General features: G+C 47.7%; 1 protein-coding gene across 1 annotated transcript in view; it reads left to right on the forward strand.

Annotated features, from left to right (window-relative positions):
- The first annotated feature begins 213 nt into the window (after positions 1 to 213).
- Positions 214 to 14353, forward strand: part of Stx6 (syntaxin 6) — a 47060-nt gene continuing 32920 nt past the window's right edge. The window contains exons 1-2 of the mRNA XM_052737235.1: positions 214 to 503; positions 14179 to 14348. Coding sequence (XP_052593195.1) covers positions 469 to 503; positions 14179 to 14348 — 205 coding nt within the window. The 5' untranslated portion in view covers positions 214 to 468. The remainder of the gene's footprint in view (positions 504 to 14178; positions 14349 to 14353) is intronic.

The following is a 14353-nucleotide window of genomic DNA, read 5'->3' on the forward strand; positions in this document are numbered from 1 at the left end:
AAGCAAATCTTAAAAGTAGAGGAAAGACAAGAGGTCTACGCAAACAGATTCAGCAACTGCTAAAATCCCCATAGCCTTCTCTTAGTAGAGGCAGAAGACCTCCCCTACCTCCCAGAGCTCCGCCTCTCGGGCCCAGTGACGCTAGGACCAAGCCCCGCCCCTCTTCGGCCCAGAGCCTGGGCGATCTCTGGGTCACGTGAGCTAGAGTGCGGAAGTGGAGCTGAGGTACGCATTCATGATTGGTCGCGGCTACGGCCTTGGGGGCGGGGCCCGGCGCCGGAGGTGCCGGGGGAGGAGGCTGCCGTGGGGGCCGGCTCGGAGTGGGATTCGGCCCACGGCGCTGACCGAGTGCTGGACCGGCGGCCGACGGGCACCCTGGTCTGCGCGCACCGCTGCTCCGGGTCACCCCGGCCGAGGCGCTGGCTGCGGGAGATCTCAGGGAGGGCTCGGGCTGCCGGGCTGGGCGCCATGTCCATGGAGGACCCCTTCTTTGTGGTGAAAGGGTGAGTGTGGGCCGAGGACTCTCGCGGCAGGGGGAAGGGAGGGAAATCGAGGCAGGGCGGCACAGCCTCTGCGCCCCGACACCGCGCGTCCTCCGGGGCTGGGCCCCCAGGGGTCCTCCTTTCGGCCCGCACGGCCACTTCCTCGGGGTCGCGCGCCGCAGGTGGGGAGCGACGCGCTGGAGCGGGCGGACAGCATCTGGGCAGGAAAAGGGAAATGGCCCTCCTGGAGTGGGCGTGCGCGGGGGCGAGCTCCATTGTGGAGTCGGGAGCTAGCTCGGGACGGCCACCCCGCGGCTTGCCCGGAGGCGTCCAACCGGGAGCCGGGTGCGGGAGGACTCGCGGTTTCCCGGGGGAGGAAAAGTCCTCCAGGCCCGGTACTGATGTTGGAAGGAAAACAAGATGCAATCAGTCAACCCAAACTTTCCGAGGCTTTCTGTGAGCCACCGGGATTTTCCCACCATGTCGAAGGAAATGAGTGTTTCTTTTGAACTCCCTGGTGTCGTCCTAGGTGTTTGACAGGTTTCCCTCACTTCACGTTCTGCCTTTCAGAAGCCAACTGCCCTCTTTTTGCGAGGGAGCTGTCCTGACTCCATCTTTGATTGTTGGGAGATGGAAACATCAATTGCACTTCGTTGTATCAACTTTGTAGCCATTACACAAATGCAAGAAAGCGCAATTATGATGTCGCAACTTATTTCTAATAACATGTCAGCTTTATGCTTTGAATGTCAGAGAAATAGCAGAAATATGAGAACTGCAAAGTTAAGACAGGATAAGTTCTATTGACTGTGAAGGTTCCTTGCTCTTAACTAGTTGGTACTTGCATCTTATTTGTGCAGTGGTCAAAGCTGACCAGTTGTGTGGGTGTTTGTTTTTATACTTGAGGGTACTGGGAAAATTTAAATGGTGTTTTAGATGAGATACTTTACTATTCATGGTATATACAATCAAATATATTAAGACTGTTTCTTAATATTCAGTAAAAAGGTTTTTCTTTTACCTTGCTTTACTTTCGATGGGAGAATAGTAAGGTATATATTTAGCAGTAAAATTTACCTACCGGGAAAATGTGTTACTTATTAGGGAATTGATTTAGGGTTTTTTGCTTTGTTTTTGTTTTTTTAATTTAGAGTTGTATACTTTTTCCTTGAATGGAAGGCTTTTTTGTTTTGTTTTTTAATTGTGTGTGTGTGTGTGTGTGTGTGTGTGTGTGTGTGTGTGTGTGAATGAATGCTGTGGCACACATATGGAAGTCAGAGGACAACTTGCAGGAGTCCCTTCTCACCTTCCACTATGTGAATCTCAGGGATTAAACTCAAGTCTTCAGGCTTGGCAGCAGCACCTTTGCCTGCTGAGCCGTGGTCTCAGCAGCCCCAGAACTGAAGTTTTAAACACTCAAGTTGCAAAAGTTATCTCTGGCAGTGAGTAGATAACCAGAAAATTATTATTTGCTTGCCTTTGAGTGATTTTTGAAAACTCTTCATTGCTCAGCCATATAGCTATTTCCCCCCCACACCCCCCACAGTTCTACCAGCACTTGCTTACTGACTAATAAAGTAAAGATACCACTACTTTATTAGAACACTGTCATAGATCTTTAAGGCACTTGAAGTAAGAGTAGTTGTCTGCAAAGTTAAGACAGGATAAGTTCAGTCAGCCACATAGGTGTTTCCAGGTATCACACCTAGTATGGTCATGCATATCCATTTGTTAACAGTATTGAGGGCTAGTGAGATATCTCGGTAGACAGGGGCACTTGCAGCCAAGCCTGATGACCTGAGTTTGATCCTCAGAACCCACATAGCAGGAGTCCTGCTTCTTGTCTTCCGACCTCCACATGCAGGAATTTATGCACATTCACACACACACACACACACACACACACACACACACACACGAGGAAAAGTTTAAAAAACAATAATATTGAAAATGTATCACAAATAGAAAAATTAAAGCTGTCTCAAGTATGACTTTTTTTTCCCTCCAATTTTTAGTTTTTGGTTTTCAAGACAGGGTTTCTCTGCATAACAGCCCTAGCTGTTATTTGTTCAGTGGCCAAAGCTGACCAGTTGTGTTTGTTTTTATAGTTGAGGGTACTGGGAAAATTTAAATGGTATTTTAGATGAGATACTTTACTATCCATGGTGTATACAATCAAATATATTAAAACTGTCTCTTAATATTCAGTAAAAAGGGTTTCCTTTTACCTTGCTTTAATTTAGATGGGAGAAGGAAAACCTTTTTTACTGAAATGTTAAGAAACAATCTTAAGCTGGGTGGTGGTGGTGCACGCCTTTATTTCTAGCACTGGGGAAGCAGAGGCAGGCGGATCTCTGAGTTCAAGGCCAGCCTGTGCTACAGAGTGAGTTCCAGGAAAGGCTCCAAAGCTACACAGAGAAACTCTGTCTCAAAAAAAATGAAAATGAAATGAAAAAAAAAAAGTGAAAGAAACAGTTTTAATATATTTGATTGTATACACCATGGATAACCTGGAACTTGCTTTGTAGACTAGGCTGGCCTCAAACTCACAATGATCCTCTTGCCTCTGCCTCCTGAGTGCTGGGATTAAAAGTGAGTGCCACCACCGCCTGGCAAATGTCTTTGTTAATAGATTCAAAATATTACTACTAGCTGTGATTTTTTTTTTTTTTTATTTTTAGATAGGGTCTTGTTATGTAGAGCTGGCTGGCCTGGTACTTGCAGTGTTGTCCAGGCTAACCTTAAACTCAGCAGTTATTGCTCAGCCTTCTGAGTGCTGAGATTGTAGGCATGCACATGGCTTCAACATGCAATTAAAGATTATTTGTATTAAGTCTTCAAAATTTGTTATTTTAAACTTCTATCTCATTTCAATTTGACTGTTAAAAATGTGAACATATTGTCCTATATTTAGAATTCTTTAAACTTTCAGTTCAAAGGATATATTCAAAGTCCGGGGTGATAGGAAACATTTGTAATCCCAGCACCTCAAAGTTAGTGGCAGAAGGAACAGATGTTCAATCTCAATAAGTTTGAGATTAGCCTGGGCTACATATGACCCTGTCTCAAAGAAGAAAAAAAAAGAGACACTCACATACCCTAATTGCTCCAAACATATATACCATTTTTTGGGCAACCAGATTGTGTATCAGTTTTTAAAATAATTAAATGTTAGTTCCTCAGTGACACTACTTTTACAGTCCTTGGTCATAACTGAATAGTCACATGTGAATTTCATATTGGACAGCACAATATAGCCCTTCATGGCCCAAGCAGGTATAACCTACTTAATATCATTTAATGACTGCCCATTGCCTAAAGAATAAAATGCAAAATCAAAATACTCTTTGCTTTGCCTACTGCCAGCCAAATTTAGTCAAATTCAGAAAAAGTCTCCACTTAATTATCTACAGTTACACACACTTTGACCCTAACTCACTTTTGCATTACTATCACCAAAATCATAGAGAACGAGAGAGGAGAGACCAGTTTCTGCCTCGGGGTTTCAGAAGGTTCAGTCCAGGGTCTCTTGGCCTCATGTGCTTGGGCAGAACATGATGTCAACGGGAGAGTGTGGCAGAGGGGAGGTGTCCAAGCATGGCAGGCAGTAGCAGAGAAAGTGAGACAGGAAGGGCCAGGGTCGGGACTCCCCCAAGGACGGGGACACACACACACACACACACACACACACACACACACACACACACACACACACACACACACACACAGTGACTTACTTCTTCCAGCTAGATCCTCCCTGCTAACATTTTGACAGCAGCACCAGCTGAGGCCCAGCCTGGGAATCCCAGGGCCTCTTGAGGTGGCCCTTCCTATGCAAACACAGCATGCTGCTCCCACAGCGCCCACCCCACAGGCCTGACACCTCTGACCCTGCAGGTGGGGTCAAGAGTGAATCTGACTTGTCCTTACTTCCGGGTACTTGACTCTGGACCACCACACTCACTTTCTTGGGACAGCTTCTGTTCCTGTGACTTGTGCCTTTCTAGTGTGTACCAATTTCCCTTTCTCCCACTCAGTCCCAGCATTCCTCAGTGTTCTTTGACAACTTCTGGGTGTTCACCAGTGTCTGCAGGTTCAGAGCACCTCTTAGGCTGATGGGTTTCCAGCTGTATTTCCAACCCTGACCACTTCTCCAGGGTTAACCCCTTCCTTGTTAGCTACCTAGGAACATTCCAGTTGCTAAGACCAAGCATCCTCATGTCCCCTACAGGAAAGCAAGTGCTGAAACAAGCAAGGCAAGCTAGACAAAGAGAACGCCTTCTCCCTTCTCTAACTCTTGGAGTAGCCGACCGACAGTGCCAGACTTCACAAGTCTGGAAACCTATCAGGTGTGAGTCCCTGACTCCTTCTCTTCTCCTCTTGTACAACCTCCACTGAGTCAAATGCTGACTTCTCAGACCTACCTGCAAGGGACTTTCAAGATAAGCTAGCCTTCACCCACGGGACGGCTAAAGAGATCAGGGCTCAGACATTTTGGCTGCTTGCCTCAGTTCTTTTGACCTTGAGTATGAAAAGCATTCCTCTACCAAGACCTGTTTAATCTCAGCCTCCAAACAAATCTGTTTTACTTATGGAATCAGAAGATCTGAGTTTGAGCCCTTGAAAATGGAATTTTAACTCAGTGAACAGGAACTTAGTTGTTGTTGTTGTTTTGGTTTTTTGAGACAGGGTTTCTCTGTGTAGCTTTGCACATTTCCTGGAACTCACTCTGTAGCCCAGGCTGGCCTCGAACTCACAGATATGTGCCCGCCTCTGCCTCCTGAGTGCTGGGATTAAAGGCGTGCACCACCACCGCCTGGCTCAGGAATTTCTTTTTAACCACTTGGGCGGCTGGAGAGATGGCTCAGAGGTTAAGAACACTTTTTCTTTCTGAGGAACCGGGTTCAATTCCCAGTACCCACATGGCAATGTACAGCTGTTCATCACTCCAGTTCCAGGGGATCTGATGTCCTCTTCTGACCCCTGTGGAAACCAAGCATGCATGAGAGCACAACAGTCATATTCATAAAATTAAATAAAATAAATAAATCTTAGCATTCCCTAAAGCTTCCTTGTCCCAATGAGGGAGGATAGTAAAATACACAAACAGGTAAACGAACAACAAAAACAAAAACACCTCTAAGCAAGATGTGGTTGGTGTGTACCTGTAATCCCAGCACTTGGGAGATAGAAGCCAGAGGACTGAGGTCTGCCTGGGCTGCATATTGAATTTCAGACCGTCTTGAGCAACATGGTAAACTGTCTCAGAAGCCGGGCCTGTAAGATGGCTCAGTGGTTAAAGGGCTGCCTTCCCTGGGAAGCATGTGGTGGTGGAAAGAGAGAACCGACGCCCACAGTCTGACCTCTGAGCATTCAGTGTGACATGCCCCACCAGATGCACACAAGATAAATACAAACGTAGTTTAGAAAATTCAAGACAGAAAGCTATAAGATTATGGCCGAGTGGTGTAGCCTTCTTATTTTATTTAAGTACGTCTGTGTCATCTCACAATGACAACATTATCTAATGACGTGTTTCTCAGACTGTAGCCCACTCACCAAGCAACACGTGACTGTACTGACACATCCCCACGTGCTCAATTTTATGGTTTTCCTGGTGTCTTGTATCACTAGAGGTTGAAAATTCAAAAAAGCTAATTCTGGAAGATTGGTAGCAGTGTGTGTGTGTGTGTGTGTGTGTGTGTGTGTGTTAAGAACCAAAAACTTGACTAAATTAACTCATCAAATACTGAGTAAGTTCCTGTACTGTATTTTTTTCACCCAGCAAATTAGTACTGAATCTCTGCACTTGCAAAGAATTGATAAAATAGGCCTGCACATCCTGGGTAGTCTGGCAGTATTTATGAAAAGCTTTGTTGTACATGTACACTGAGCTAGCTATTATGTATGCTACAGGAATATAATCCATGAAAACAACCTAAAGCCAGAACAAATCTGGGACACGGAGCTTACCACCATATTTAAGAGTGAAAAAATTACAAATGTAAGTTACTTAGAAACTGCTTTTGCTAAACAAAACCAAAACCAAAACCACTGCCTGCTCTTCTGGGCCTACAAGGGACAACAAGGGCTGCTGTGCAGGACAGACTATCCACAAGATGACAACATTATCTGCGATGGAAGACTATACCCTGGAGCAGCTCATCTAGCAGGAACCAGATTGGTCCCCTCCAATTGTCGTTTCATGACAAAGACTACCATCACCAGACATGACAGTTTATCAGACCACCTTGCAAGAGCGCTTGCTGATCATTGCACACTTAAGTCAGTACTTCCCAAGGCTTCCTTTTAAAGTTTCCCTCACACTGATGTAGCCACTACTACCAAACCAATATTCCTAAATCCCTAATTTCACTTCCTTCCCAGTTCCAAAAATCTCTAATGGCATCAAGATGAGGTCTTCCTTGGGTCAACATAATTGACCCTGTTCTACCTGTCCTCGGTGAAATTAGGTTATTTAAATGTGGAGCCTCAGCTGTTTATTAGCAGTGAGACCCTGTGTACTCCTCAGCTTCTCTTTGAAATGAGGCAGAGTTCTCCATTACCTGGCTGTCTTTACAAGGTGACAGTTCATATGAAGTGCTCCTGGCTCAGGAGATGCATCCTTCCAATGTTAGCTATTTATTATGTCTCGACAAACTGTCCACTCCACTTGGCCGCTCACCTCTGTGACTTCTAAACACCCAGTGCCCCCCTCCACTGATGGAGTTACCTTCCATGAAGCACCCTTCCTCCTCTACCCACACTACCACCAGTAAAGAGTTGTGCTAGCTTCTGTCTGTGCATTTAAGGTGATTTAAGGCTGGAAATAGAGAAAAAAATAAAATACCAGCCCAACCCTCTGCTCCCAGTCTGCTTAGACACCGAGAAGAAGAAGCAGCATGATAATGAATGACAGGCACCAAGAGAAGCCCTTCCTGGAGGCAGTGGAGATGCTCACAGTGACTCTGGGAAGCTGAGTGTGTAAATAGGCAGAGTGGTGTCTGTGAAGTGAGAGCACCTAGTGTTGTGGCAGTCACAGACTGGCCTGGCATGCCGGAGCACCGAGTCAAAAGGGAGCAGGGTAAGTGCAGCCCTCTAAGCCGGTGCTCCAACAGGTGGTGTTCTGTGGGTGGTTAATGAGGAAGGGGTTAACCCTGGAGAAGTGGTCAGGGTTGGAAATACAGCTGGAAACCCATCAGCCTAAGAGGTGCTCTGAACCCGCAGGCGCTGGTGAGCACCCAGAAGTTGTCAAAGAACACTGAGGAATGCTGGGACTGAGTGGGAGAAAGGGAAATTGGTACACACTAGAAAGGCACAAGTCACAGGAACAGAAGCTGTCCCAAGAAAGTGAGTGTGGTGGTCCAGAGTCAAGTACCCGGAAGTAAGGACAAGTCAGATTCACTCTTGACCCCACCTGCAGGGTCAGAGGTGTCAGGCCTGTGGGGTGGGCGCTGTGGGAGCAGCATGCTGTGTTTGCATAGGAAGGGCCACCTCAAGAGGCCCTGGGATTCCCAGGCTGGGCCTCAGCTGGTGCTGCTGTCAAAACGTTAGCAGAGAGGATCTAGCTGGAAGAAGTAAGTCACTGTATGTGTGTGTGTGTGTGTGTGTGTGTGTGTGTGTGTGTCCCCGTCCTTGGGGGAGTCCCGACCCTGGCCCTTCCTGTCTCACTTTCTCTGCTACTGCCTGCCATGCTTGGACACCTCCCCACTGCTACACTCTCCCGTTGACATCATGTTCTGCCCAAGCACATGAGGCCAAGAGACCCTGGACTGAACCTTCTGAAACCCCGAGGCAGAAACTGGTCTCTCCTCTCTCGTTCTCTATGATTTTGGTGATAGTAATGCAAAAGTGAGTTAGGGTCAAAGTGTGTGTAACTGTAGAATTAAGTGGAGACTTTTTCTGAATTTGACTGAATTTGGCTGGCAGTTAGGCTAAGTGAAGAGTGTGTTGATTTTCCCTGAAATGCAGATGTGTGTGGAAATCAAGCAATGGGAAGAGCTCCTCTTTTATCAGTGATTGGCAGTGGAATGAAGTGTGTGGGGTGCAGGGCAGGAACGAGCTTGGGGAGCGTGGGAGGTGGGGGAGGCAAGTGGTTGCTGAGGCTTGCCCAGCTTGCAGCCTGGGTCTTTGAGGTTGCACCTCTGCAGCAGACAATTGCCTTTACTAGGCTCCTGGATGTTGTTGAACCAGAAAGGTGTCTGTAAGTCCTTACAGAGAAGTTTGTTGTCCCAGACACGGGCTGCACCAGTGTATGAGTTGTCCCCTTTGCTTCTTAAATTGGGAAGCTGGCATTCATTTCTATCAGTCGGTAGGTAGTCTATGCTCCCTTGTGCTGCACCTCTCAGACCTTTGTAACTGCCTTGATTGACAGGAGGAAGCAGTGACCCTCATTCCCGAAGTCTCAGCTAGTGCAGCTTCTCCCTGCGTCATCTCTCAGGACACAAGCTTAGGGTGCCTCGGCTGACACGTCGGAAGTCAGCCACACCGAAGCCACTCCACCAGAGGGATGAGCAGAGACCTCGGGTTGCTCGGGGGAAGTGCCTGGGGAGCCCTGTTCTTCACCTTCTTCATCCCAGACCTGAGACAGGTCACCCCTGTTGGTGTCTGATTACTCACCACAGAGCCTGTGAGCACACCCAACACTATGTAGTTGGGGAGTAATTGTTGCGCAAGCACAGCAGCGGGAGCAGATGCCAACCCAGAGTCTGTCTGCATGGTCAAAGGCAGCAGAATCCAAAGGGAAGTTGGAACTGCAGTCGTGCAGTTTCCTAGCACAGCTGAGTAACAGCTACTAAGAAACAAAACCCTTTTCTGTTAGTGTAGTGCAGTAACTGAGACGGGACACTTTGTAAAGAAAAGAGGTTTATTTATCTCATGGAAAATCCAAGATTGGGTTCTGTAGAGAGAAACCCCTGGGCTGTATCACACGATGATCAGTCATTTGTGAGAGGGACAGACACTGTGGAGGCAGGAAGCCAGAGATCAAGGAGAGGACAAGCTCTGTCTTCTGTAGCAACTTTTCTTCAGGAGCTAGCTGGGGTCCTGCAAGAACTCCTTTATGGCTTTTGAGTGCCATGGCCCAAGGATCTAATCACCTCCCACTAGGACATGCCTCTTAAGGCTCTCAACACCTCTACACTGCCATATTGAGGGCCAAGCCACCTGCATGAACCCTTAGAGACCCATTCAAGCCATGTCCAAAGGGCGGCATTCACTATTAGCTGAGACATTCCTCATTTCTTTTTACACTTGGCAAACTTTCTTTTTCTTTTCCAGACAGGGCTCACTAGACCAGGCTAGCCTGGAATGCACAGAGATCCTCCTGCTTCTTTCTGCCTTCTGAGTGCTGAGATTAAAGGTGTTGTACCACCGTGCCCAGCCTACACTTGGCAAACTTAATTAGATACAAGTAAGAAAACATTGTGATTTTTTTTTGGGGGGGTGACATTTGGGAATATTCTCTGCAGCCCTCCCAAGCTGGGTTGGTTGGGGTGGCGAGTTGTTTACTAGGGTGTGACAGATTGGAGTGTTATATGGAAGAGGCTTTAAAATCTATAGCAACTGGTCAGCGTTGAGTTAGCTTCCGAAGGGGAGTCCTGTTGCTTCAACTTTTGTTTAAAGGGGGTGAAGAATCTTGCTCGGAAACTTTGGGTGGCTCTTCTCTTCTGCAGAGGTGCAGTCTTTTATTTACCAGGGAGGAAGTACTGTCACAAGTGCTCCTGTGGCCATGAGGTAGATGGTGTTGAGAACTTGTCAGGTCCCTTGGTTGTGACAGGCTGTCGACAGACAGCAAGTGGGTAGTCTGTTTTTGAAGCTTCACTACCCCGGCACTTTGCTGCCTGTGGGTGGTGCCTGACACTGACTCTGGAAGCATATGAGCAGAAACTTGCCTGGCTCATGGGGAGATGGTTATTTCTCTTCCTCAGTGACTTGATCAAGGCTTCTCTGCATGAGGAGCTAGAGCCCCAGTTCTTAGGAAGCTAGCGAGCGAGCTTTCATTGAAATGCCAGACACGATTCCAATGCTGTTGGTGAGCCAACTGTTACTTTCCAAGAAGCTTGCTCAGCCTAATCCTGAGAAGTCAAAGTGTATCTGTGCTCCTGTGTATTCTTTAATCATTCCCATTGCATATTTGGGAGGAAGACCTGGAAACAGCTAAGCTGGACTGTCCGAATAAAGGAGTGTTTTGGTCACAGCTGCTCATTCAGTAAAGCGCTCACGGGGCTGGCTGTGTAGGGCAGGTGGTTTCCTGGAAGCCCCTCCTCAGCTGGTTGACTGAGGCCCTCCCTTTCCTTTCCTGGGAAGTCTGAGAAGGAAAGAAGGGCATTTACTTCTCCTCCTGTCCTCCAGGATGGAAAATGGATGGGTGGCGGGATTATGTGCTGCTGAGATTTATGGATTGACTTAGTTGAAATGCTGAGTACTACTCAGTGTTTATTGCTAGGTGCTTGTGTGCAGTTCTCAGTGGAGGGGTGTCCTGGTTGGTCTTGTCATTATTAAAGGTGGCTTGTGGCTCTTAGCACTAGTTGAAATTTCAAGTTTTTTGGGAAGTTCTGAACAGTGTTTCCAAAAGTTTGCTGCAAGGCATAGTTGTGTATGTTTACAGTAAGCTCTCCTTCAGGGAGCTGAGGCAGAAGGATTATAAATTCAGGGTTAGCCTAGGCTACATAACATAGTGAGACTCTTTCAAAATCCACCACCAGCTAGGCGTGGTGGCGTACTCCTTTAATCTGAACATTTGGGAGGCAGAGGCAGGCGATTCTCAGTTCGAGACCAGCCTGGTCTACAGAGTGAGCTCCAGGACAGCCAGGGCTACACAGAGAGACTCTTGTTTTGTAAAACAAACAAACAACAGCCAAACCAAAAAAACTCTACCACCATTAGAGAACTTGGTTGTGACCCACATTTTTCCCTATTACTTATTCATGCCTGGAAAACGTTACTAGCAGGTTGGGCTCTTGGATTCTCTGGGAGGCCTCTTCAGTACTGTCAAGTTGAGGCTCCTGGATACACTATGACCTCTGGCTTTTCTTTCAAGGTCTTAGCCATTGATGACAGTACCTACCTGTGAGGTCTCTTAAAACATCTGCCTTAGAAATGTGAGCTAATGATTATTTACCTTTCCTATTTTGTTTTTGCTTTGTTTTTTAAAGACAGAGTTTCCCTCTGTAGCCCTGGCTGTCCTAGAACTTGCTCTATAGACCAGGCTGGCCTCGAACTCAGAAATTTGCCTGCCTCTGCCTCCTGAGTGTTCTGGCTGGGATATCACCACACCTGGCTCTCCCTTTTTTTTTTTTTTTTTTTTAAGGATTACTTTACCCATAATAAAATCCACCCCTTTTAGTGTCTGCTTCTGTACAATTACATGGACTCATGGGTATGCAATTACTGTAGTTAGGATCCCAGACAGGGCTATGGAGACAGTTCATTTGTAATGCGCTTGCTGGTAAGCGTGAGGACCTCAGTTGGCTCTCCAGCAACCATAGCTTGTTATCCCAGCTTGGGTAGGTGGAGACAGGGAGTGACCTGGGGCTTGCTCCCTAGCCAGCTCAGCTTCATTAATGAGCAATGAGCTCCAGGCCAATGAGAGACACAATGGCACAAACCAGGGTGGCGAGCTGCTCAAGAACAGTGCCGAGGTTGCTGTTTGTCCATGACGTGCATGTGCCCACATTTATGCCTGCATACTGACTTTTTGGTACAGTAGCTTCAGGATATAACGTTAAATGGAATTTAAGCTCAGTCATAGTGAGGGGTATTCATAGACCTTTTTAACTACATCTGCTGTGAAAGCATGCTGCATGTAGCGTTTCTGGCTAGTCCCACACTCTAAACAAGAAAAGCATCAGTCTGGTACACAGTGTAACTTAATCTAGGGAAGCAGATACTAGCAAAGCTGAAATGTTTAGAAATCTTCCAGGGAGATTTTGAGTTTAAAATGTCTCAGATTCAAATACTTTATAAAACACAAGTCATGAGAGAGTAGTTAGTTCTCCACTCTTCCTACCCCAAGAAAAGAAAGATTGACTATCACACCCAATGAAAGCTAAATGAATGTGAAGGACCCCTAGTTAATTTATAGGATTGCTTCTTTGTGTCACTTTAGTATTGTCTGTTTAGAAAAAAAACGGAACTGTCTTCCTCAAACAAATGTGATGTTAAAGTTGCTGAAATAATGGCCAATTATTCTGCATCTGCTGGGAACATAATACCCAGTCTGTGTGTTTGGGCCTTGTTCAGTACGACAAAGTTGTGAGGGTGGTGTGTGGTGATGATGTGATGGGGTTGTGAGGTTGTGAGGGTGGTGTGTGGTGGTGATGTGATGAGGTTGTGAGGGCGGTGTGTGGTGGTGATGTGATGGGGTTGTGAGGGTGGTGTGTGGTGGTGATGTGATGGGTTGTGAGGGTGGTGTGTGGTGGTGATGTGATGGGTTGTGAGGGTGGTGTGTGGTGGTGATGTGATGTGATGGGTTGTGAGGGTGGTGTGTGGTGGTGATGTGATGGGTTGTGAGGGTGGTGTGTGGTGGTGATGTGATGGGTTGTGAGGGCGGTGTGTGGTGGTGATGTGATGGGGTTGTGAGGCTGTGAGGGCGGTGTGTGGTGGTGATGTGATGGGTTGTGAGGGTGGTGTGTGGTGGTGATGTGATGAGGTTGTGAGGGTGGTGTGTGGTGGTGATGTGATGAGGTTGTGAGGCTGTGAGGGCGGTGTGTGGTGGTGATGTGATGAGGTTGTGAGGTTGTGAGGGCGGTGTGTGGTGGTGATGTGATGAGGTTGTGAGGGTGGTGTGTGGTGGTGATGTGATGAGGTTGTGAGGGTGGTGTGTGGTGGTGATGTGATGAGGTTGTGAGGGCGGTGTGTGGTGGTGATGTGATGAGGTTGTGAGGGCGGTGTGTGGTGGTGATGTGATGAGGTTGTGAGGGCGGTGTGTGGTGGTGATGTGATGGGTTGTGAGGGTGGTGTGTGGTGGTGATGTGATGAGGTTGTGAGGGCGGTGTGTGGTGGTGATGTGATGGGGTTGTGAGGTTGTGAGGGCGGTGTGTGGTGGTGATGTGATGAGGTTGTGAGGTTGTGAGGGTGGTGTGTGGTGGTGATGTGATGGGTTGTGAGGGCGGTGTGTGGTGGTGATGTGATGGGTTGTGAGGGCGGTGTGTGGTGGTGATGTGATGAGGTTGTGAGGGCGGTGTGTGGTGGTGATGTAATGAGGTTGTGAGGTTGTGAGGGCGGTGTGTGGTGGTGATGTGATGAGGTTGTGAGGGTGGGGTGTGGTGGTGATGTGATGAGGTTGTGAGGGCGGTGTGTGGTGGTGATGTGATGAGGTTGTGAGGGCGGTGTGTGGTGGTGATGTGATGGGTTGTGAGGCTGTGATGGGGTTGTGAGGGTGGTGTGTGGTGGTGATGTGATGGGTTGTGAGGTTGTGAGGGTGGTGATGTGATGGGTTGTGAGGGTGGTGTGTGGTGGTGATGTGATGGGTTGTGAGGGTGGTGTGTGGTGGTGATGTGATGGGGTTGTGAGGGCGGTGTGTGGTGGTGATGTGATGGGTTGTGAGGCTGTGATGGGTTGTGAGGGTGGTGTGTGGTGGTGATGTGATGGGGTTGTGAGGGTGGTGTGTGGTGACGTTGCCTTAAGTCCTGCTGTCATTCATGGAATGAGTCATGTGTGACCTCTCCCTCCTTTCCCTTCCCCTCGACTACAGAGAGGTACAGAAAGCAGTCAACACTGCCCAAGGGTTGTTTCAGAGATGGACGGAGCTCCTGCAGGGCCCCTCTGCAGCAACAAGGGAAGAAATCGACTGGACCACCAACGAGCTGAGGAACAACCTCCGAAGCATTGAGTGGGATCTGGAGGACCTGGATGAGACCATCAATATC

Source organism: Peromyscus californicus, unplaced genomic scaffold (genome assembly GCF_007827085.1).
Source record: "Peromyscus californicus insignis strain IS unplaced genomic scaffold, ASM782708v3 Scaffold_14__1_contigs__length_90479793_seg_2, whole genome shotgun sequence".
Classification (NCBI taxonomy): domain Eukaryota; kingdom Metazoa; phylum Chordata; class Mammalia; order Rodentia; family Cricetidae; genus Peromyscus; species Peromyscus californicus.